At 31.2% G+C, this 8,596-nt stretch overlaps 1 protein-coding gene across 1 annotated transcript in view; it reads left to right on the top strand.

Moving 5' to 3' along the window:
• LOC128680553 (dopamine receptor 1-like) overlaps window positions 1-7,328 on the top strand; it is a 63,109-nt gene extending 55,781 nt beyond the window's left edge. Inside the window, exon 8 of the mRNA XM_053763777.2 lies at window positions 190-7,328. Within this exon, the coding sequence (XP_053619752.1) occupies window positions 190-500 (311 nt within the window). The 3' untranslated portion in view covers window positions 501-7,328. The remainder of the gene's footprint in view (window positions 1-189) is intronic.
• The last annotated feature ends 1,268 nt before the right edge of the window (window positions 7,329-8,596 follow it).

Consider the following 8,596-nt stretch of genomic DNA (forward strand, 5'->3'; position numbering starts at 1 on the left):
CTTTGTGTGTGTTTCATTCCACTCAATGACCATGACTCAACAAAAGGTTCTCTTGTCTCAATACAGTGGTATTCTTATACGACTAGGTACATGAAACGAAAAGGATGCAATATATATATCTCTTTCATTCTCTCGTATTTTTGGTTTCATTCTACATTTCCAAAGCTAAAATCTGTATTATTGTTGCAGACCTAGCCTTCAAGATCCTCACGTGGCTCGGCTACTCCAACTCGGCCTTCAACCCGATCATCTACTCTATCTTCAACACAGAGTTCAGAGAGGCCTTCAAGAAGATCCTCACATCACGATATCCACCTTGCTGCGGTTACCAAACAGTCAGAGCCAATACGCCGCCGACAAGAAACGACAACTTCGTCACAGATTTTGGGACGAAGACTTTGGTTGTCCGAAGGAGCGGCTCCTTAGGGCTGTCAGGAGTAGATCCTACTCCAAGATCGTCCGCGGAGTCAGTAAGACCACTCAGGGACTATCAAATCTGACAAGAGGACGGGAGTAGTAACAATGGGCTACTCAACAAAAGTGACGTAGTGTAAACCGGTTAGTATTTAGGTTATGTATATTACACTGACAACTGAATGATTAATTGTATGTTTGAAGTAGCTGTTTAATGAGTGTTAATTAAAATATTATAAAGTATTTTTCTACCTTTCGTTTCATGTTATATGGCTCTCTAACTTATATATTATTACAAAATCAGTTTTGATTTTGCCGTCGAAAAATTCTTGTTATCTGTGTTTTATATTATTTTTACTTTTTCTTTTCACCCAAAGGTTGGCTGTAATGAAAATGCATTTAAAATAAGTCCGCCTTTGCGATTTTTTTTTTTAGATTTATGCTACAACTCATGTATTTTCTTTAAATGATGCGATAAATAGTTGTTCTATCTATATATTATTTTAAACGATGGTTTTTCGTAATAATTTTCTATTGTCACTGAAATTGTTTTCCGTAAATTATTAAATTAGAAAATTTTTACAAATATTAACCGAAAAGTTTCCGAATTAATAGGCTTTTTGAAAATAAATGTAGCATAAAAGTGATCATTAATCACTGAATTACCTATATCTATATGTCAAAAATTATATGTAAGATGTGTACCCTAACACCTATTCTCTCACTTTTCTGCAATATGTGCAAGTGATTTCGGGAAAAGGGATGGCAATATGTTACAGGAAACTGGGGATATGTGTTATTTTATTCCTGCCCAATAAGGTCACCCGTCGGGTTCTTGTGAAGATGAGATATCAGATATTACACGTGATATGTTGCTACTTTAACAACTACTATAACATCGCTCATTTTTTATTGATCTCATATAATTTAAGCATGATTTTATTTGGAAACAGTGTTTCTCTCATTATTATATATGAAATAATATAAAAGGGGAAAACACTGCTCGCCACGACACAGGGAATCCTAGTGTGGTGAACAGTGACACTGTTGCTTTGTAATAATGTATATTTTCAGTACGAAATAGATATTTCTTATTTTTATAACCAATAGTTATAAATTGAAATTATTTCTGATTCTATTTTTCAACATCACTATACGGGTACAGTCAATGATTCTAATTTAAATTAACCATTAACCAGATTTTCAACATTAAACTAACATGAAAGCTGCTCAACGGACCATATTGCGCTATTAGGCAATATAATTATTTCGAGTAAATATACGCTCATATGTGCTACGCCTAAAATAATTGACTACATTCTGTCTATGAAAAGCAGAAAATAAATAAAGGCACTGTGACCTTTTTACTGGCAACACTGTTCTGCAACCAATCTGGACCACTAGATTTGGTAGATTGGGTAAAAAAATAAGTTAAAATCTCTTTTCTACTATTTATAGGCAGACTAGTTGCGGTGTGGTACTTCGTCTGTCATTGGTTTCAAACGGCTGCGGCTACCTCTGAAGCACCAGTTGGAAATACAGCGGTCATCGATAAATTGGGCTGTCAATCGCAAAATGCTCAAATGTTAGCAGTTCACAGGTTGACGCGTTCGAATTGATTTTAGAACTTTTGACTCGGTACGTTTTTTTTTAATAAACGTTATTTACAAACGACAATTTAAAGTTAAATTTAAATATGGGATAAAAAAACTGAGCTTTCCTGAAGTTTTCTACTCATTATTTAAAAAGCATGTGTGACATGCATAATTATAACTTCTTTATATGCAATAAAATTTCGTGTCACAATGTTAGTTGACATACTACTCCGAAACGTCTTGACCGATTTTTATGAAATTTTGTTTGTTACCCCCAACACAGATTATTTATTCATAAATTAGGCCAGTTAAAAGATTCTTGTCGTGGTTGAAATTTAAAATAGGATAATGACGGTGATCGAAATACACAAAAATTACAAATACAGCCCTCGGCTTTGCCTCAGATCTCCTAAATCCCGCCTCGTAAGTATGTAATGTATGCCTTATATAGTACATAATATGTAACCTTTCTATCATGTCTAAACGTTTATCCTTATTCCTTACATATTATAGCATAGTCCTCTGTCGCGTCTGTCTATCTGTCTGTCTGTTCGCGATAAACACAAAAACTATTGCATTGATTTAGTCATGCGGTTTTCACCAATAAGAAAAAAGGATTCCTGAGGAAGGTTTCAGTGTATAGTTTATTGTGTGTTTATCCGAGTGAAGTATTTGTGCAATAAAGTATTAAGTAAGTATTCTTTGTAATTACTTCAAAGTATTGACTGTACCCAGTGTTACTATTTCGTTAAATAATTGAGCTAAGTACAAGTTATCTAGTCTGAGTTACCTGTTCCAATTTCATATTAAGATTCCTGTGATACTTTTGTAAATATATTTAGTGATAAGTTGTGTAAATATATTCAAAAAATCACGTATATATATATATATATATGCTCCAAACTGACTGCGTAATTTACTCTATAATATTCGTGTTATTTCATATAATTGATATACCTTATCAAAAAAAGAGTGTAAAATTCTGTGAGCATATTTTTCGTATTTTTGCGCCCTTATGCATATTTTTATAAATACGAGAATTGTAAAATTATTATCAAAAAAACATATACAGGTTCGCATTCAGAAGTACAACTGAACAATAAAAACCAAAGTACACAGAACAATATAATATCGCTTTTTTGTGTTGTTCACAAGTTATTTGTTGTACAATATTGTCTCATATTTTATTTATTGCGGGCCTTTGATCAGAATACGTAAAGAGAAATTAATATGACGATCTGTATCAAGAGATCTCACAGACGTACACCAAACTTTGTTACGTCGAATCATTTGATACAATCAGTTCATTCTGTTACAAATAAAAGAAGGTAAGTCTGGGCATTATCATCCTAACTATTCTAAATAATTATAAATGCGTTTGTTTGTATGTTACGTCTTCACGCTCTATCAACCAATCAGGAGATTTTTTTTTCCTTTCTTCTATCTTTTCCTTTAATTCTTCCTATAAAAATGAAATTCTCGCGGGCGAAGCTACGAGCCATAGATTATTTCTAATTATTATTTCTAATTATTTCTATAAGGAATTTGTATAATGTTTCTGTCGATGAACACATTTATTATTTTGAGTATCCGCTATCGAAGGGCGAGTGAGTTTAATTATTTCCGAGAATTTGTAATGGGTTGATAAGATATTCAGACTACTGTACCCTTGAAGATGTTGGTGGGTTCAACAAGTTTCTGCACAGAACCAATATTATTAGATTCCATGTTCGAGATATCGGTCAAATAGTTTCAACGAAAATACTATTCCTAATTATATCTATCTTTTGAATTACCTATGTGTGATGGTATACTGTACCTCCCTAGTTGGATTAATAAAATAATGTTTTTTAATTAACCTTTTTTATTATTTATTCTCGGATTTCGGATTCGACGTCAATTTCGCAAAATGTTTTCTCAAATAATACTAATACATTGGGGCCAGTAATTATGGATACAAACATTTTGGTATGTATTAGAATCTCAATATAGTGTGTATGTGTAAAAATTTAATATCATTCTGCGAAAGTGGCATTGTTTGAAAATTACTTTTTGCGAAAGTGACAAGATTATATCAAGATGACATTATGCGTATACCTTTGCGTTGTTTTGTTCTTCTGAACCGGCAGAGGCGTGGTTTCCCATCGCTCTAAAAAGTCGTTTTTTTTTTATTTATTAATATTGCTTATCTAAGTAGAAAAAATATATATGCAAAGGAATATAAAATAATAAGAAAATATTATAACAATTAACACTTAAAGAAACTTGGAGTACCTATTAAAGTTAAATTAAAGAGTATTAAAATTAAATACTTATATTATAACTCTGTTCCTCTCACTTCCTGGTAGAAAGCACTCAGTGTTAAACATTGTAATCGAATTATATAATTTAACATATGGGGAAAAGCGCTAATGAACTTTATTAATTAAATAAATTGTATAAATTATATTATCATAGTAATAACATGTCAGTATTGCAAATATCGTAGGACATATCAAGTCATTCCAAATGAATTTATAACTATATAACTATTGTAAATAAAATATTATGAATGTTACAATAATTTATTTTAAAAAATATTCGCTGTAAACTAATATTGTAAAAAATGTTTGTGAATCAAATATATGTAATTTTTATGGAGACCCTTTTGAAAATATCATAGAATTGTGTGTTTTATTATCTATAAAGAAAACGCAATAAATTTCTGGAAGCTGTGTATAGATAGTTTTAAACATAATATATTTAAGTCGTAATAGATAATATAAGATAGTAAAATTTTGGATTGAACCAAAAATAATCTAAAAGAATTTCGCAAATTGCCTAGCCGTCTCGAGCGGGCGATATAATAGGATTATGATATTGTAGATTAAGAAGAATACCATAAAAACAACCAAATTATAAAAATGATTTCTATCTATTAATTAAGCGTTTTTTTTTTATAAAATTAAATATGTGTCAGTTTATTATTAATTAAATGTTATAATTATCTATGACAATTTAAGTACAGAATATATATAACAAAAAAAAATAAATTTAATAATTATGGAAAAGCGATTTAATTTCAATATATTTTCATCAAAATAAGTACAAGTTTTCGTGATATCTTCGAAATTATTTTTTCCTTAAACAATTTCATTTTATTTTCGAACTAGAAACATAATGGCAAATGTGTTTCGAATGAATTTTGACATTTATATTGTTCTCTTATTCTGCCAGTCGTGTAATATGATGCCAATTGCTTGCTTGACATCCAGTCCTTTCTTCTTGCTTCCGGGCTATATTACGGGCGAAAACAGGTCTCTTACAAAAAACCCACTTTCAATTCGGTTTAAATCAAGATATTGTGAGATTTAACCAAATAGTTTTTAATAATTAAGCAGAAAACCACTTAGCCTTTTAGCTTACTTGTTTGTAATTGAGTGTGTTATTGCTGTAATAACACTGGTGTCAAATTTTACCCGGATAGCTTAAAAATATACGTATATATTTTACGACTGCCTACCGCCATTTAGCCATTTCAGTAAATAGTAGGTTAGTACCTCCTATTTATTGACTACTTTACTGAAATTATGATTTTTTAAATAGCTACAATGTGTCCCACTACTGGGTATAATCCTGGGAGGATTATAGCTCAATAATTAATTCAGTTAAAATTTGTTATATATCTCGGGTTAAAATTGTGACAGAAACAGGAAAATTTACAAAGAGCCTTTGAAGCCCGGGAGCTTTCCCGCCTCGGCTCGGATCACGTTCAGTCTGCGTTCAGGAACTATTATTTTATTACGTGCTCCTGTGCTATTCACATTCCAGCTGACTCATTGTGGCAAAAGTCAATTTTCTTCAATAATTCAGTCGGAGGTCAAAAGATTTCATGGAATTAGCAGGAAATGGCCATTTAGCAGCTAAAGTATTGTGTAATATTATATTTGTCACAAATTTAGGTGTTACTAATTAATAATTTCATAAATTCACAAGTCTGTCTGCGAGCACGGCGTCTGCCACGTAATCACGACACGTTAGCTAAAACACGAAAGAAAAGATTCAAAATGCCGTTATTATAGTTAGTGTAAAGATAATCATTTTTTCGTGATATCCACCAGATTTTTGAATAAATTTATTTTAGTTGTTAAAACCTTGGTCATGAGGATCTCAGTCTTTGAACCCATTTTAACATGTTGAAAGGGCTCTGTCTTCATTTTTAAACTCACGTGCAGTATTGCAGTCAAGACTCAATATTTAAAACATAACGTAATCGTTTCGTTTTTGTTATAAATTACGCGTAGCACCGAATGAATCTATTTGGCATTGTCCTCGATTAGAAAAATATATGTTGCAAATAATATTAATTGCCTATCTAAAATCGAATTATTGCATTATATCTGTTCATATCAATAGAATAGGTGTACCATTAATTGATATCAGTAGTCATATTCACAATCACATAGGAATTATGTATAATGATAATATTAAAAATACAATATATAATATCAGTAATATCTAAAAAGTTATTGTAAATACGAGTGTATTGTGTTGCCATCTTTATAAAAGCGCTTGTTTTCAGAAACATGATATAAGTTAATTTACTGGTTAAAAATAGACGTTATTTTATAAAGTACAAGGCTCAATTTTCCGTGGCTTATGAAGCCGTTAAAAAATAATTCAGAATTTTTACGAATTTTTCATTGTTACATTTTAAATGAATATACTCGATTTTATTTTAGTAAATATTGTCAAGAGAAAATGAATTTATTTTGTATTAATGTAATGCAATGCTGTTTTTTATTTTTCTCGTTGTTAAATTACGATTGCTTTAAAAATAATTTAAAATGTGTAACATCTCTCCATTCGCATGTCTATATAGAAGGTATTTTTGTAGCCCGTCGCACCAGACATTAAAAAAAGGGGAAAAAAAACAGCAATTACAATTCTGTCTATATCTTAAAACCCCGACTACAGAAGAAGGATAATTATAAATTTAAAGTCTGTCTATCTGTATATCGATCCGTGGCATCATAGAAGATGAACCGAATTTGATCTAGATTTTTTATATGAAAAAAAATTTAATCGATAGTTTTTTCAGTAATGTTGATCTTCAGCTTTGGTAGAGATGTTACACTTCATACATTATATTTTTGATGTTTTGTTTATATCATACATAAATTAATAAAAGCAATGTTAGTACCAGTGGATGTTGTAAATAGTATTTTCTATCAATCTTAATGTTTCATATGTGGCTTCGTTGATAACAGAAAGTGACGCCAAAGCTGGTATTTGGTTTATTTAAGAGATTTCTAGTCGAAAATAAACTACGTTAAAATATTCTTGTGTTTTATTCTACCTTTAAAATCGTTGCTTTTCTTATTAATTTATTTATTTTCACAAAATATAAAATAGTTGTTCTATAAATAAGCCTCCTCGAACCTCCTCGAGCGACGTAATGCCGGATTGTTAATGAAAATGTTCGATCTCCGATACGAAACGTCCGGCGCACCGGGCCACCCTCCTCGGTAACATAGACAAGTTGGAAGGATTGACCCAACTACTAATTGCAATGACTACATGCTACGACGCTATACAAATTTGGTTTCTCGACAGCTAAAAAGTACACAGAGACGCATTTGAAACATTTTAATTTAATACCTCTAGACGTTCCTGACAAAAGACCTAAAGACAGATAAACAAAGAAGTGAAATGAATAAAGGTTCTGTTTTTAGCTTTTGAGTTACAGAACTCTTAAAAGTGATATAAGCTAAAAAGGTTGCCCTTAAAATAGATTCCATTCCAACCCGATAAATCAACGCGGCTGTACAAAAACGAAAAGCAACATTCGTTCGAGAGAAATCCACACAAAAACGACCGCATAAAATCCAGCGCTCCACAGTTTTATTTTATATTCATTGCATGTAAATCTGCATACAGTTTTTAACACTGCACTTTTTTTTTTCGAGAATATAATAACTAAAATGATAACGACTATCGTTATCATTTTAGTTACGTTGCGCCTTCTGAAGTTGTTACTTTTTCTGGCAATATTTGAGAATATTTTTTTTTGTGACTACCTTCAATATGGCGAGACTAATTTTACCTAAAAAAATCATATTGCGATTTATACTACCGAATATGTTACCGAATTGTGAAAAAATAAAAACTAGGTACTTATACCTATAATCATTCGTAAAAGTTTTAAACAACCAAGCAAAATGAAAATGGTTTGTGTCATATAAAATCATATTTTAGTACATATACATACCAAAATATGGTTTTCTAATTCAACTGTTATTCTCTCTCTTTCATCTGACCGTTTTCCTGATTCCCTTCTCAGTCATTGAGCATCGGAGCCCAGGGTCCGCTTCCCTACTTTGTCATCTCCATCAAATCTAATTCAACGCTTTTTGATAAAAAATAACGCACTTTGTTGTTAAACAACAAAAAACGAAACTTCATTAGCAAAATAGGCATTGAAATAAATACCCGTCTTCAATCGTTAATTATGCAAAACCCACGCCATTCATTGCACAAACAAAAACATCTTCCAATGAAACCTCCGTCCCGAAGTAATATAAAAACGATCCTTTCGCGGACACTGA

Source organism: Plodia interpunctella, chromosome 24 (assembly GCF_027563975.2).
Source record: "Plodia interpunctella isolate USDA-ARS_2022_Savannah chromosome 24, ilPloInte3.2, whole genome shotgun sequence".
NCBI classification, from domain to species: Eukaryota; Metazoa; Arthropoda; class Insecta; order Lepidoptera; family Pyralidae; genus Plodia; species Plodia interpunctella.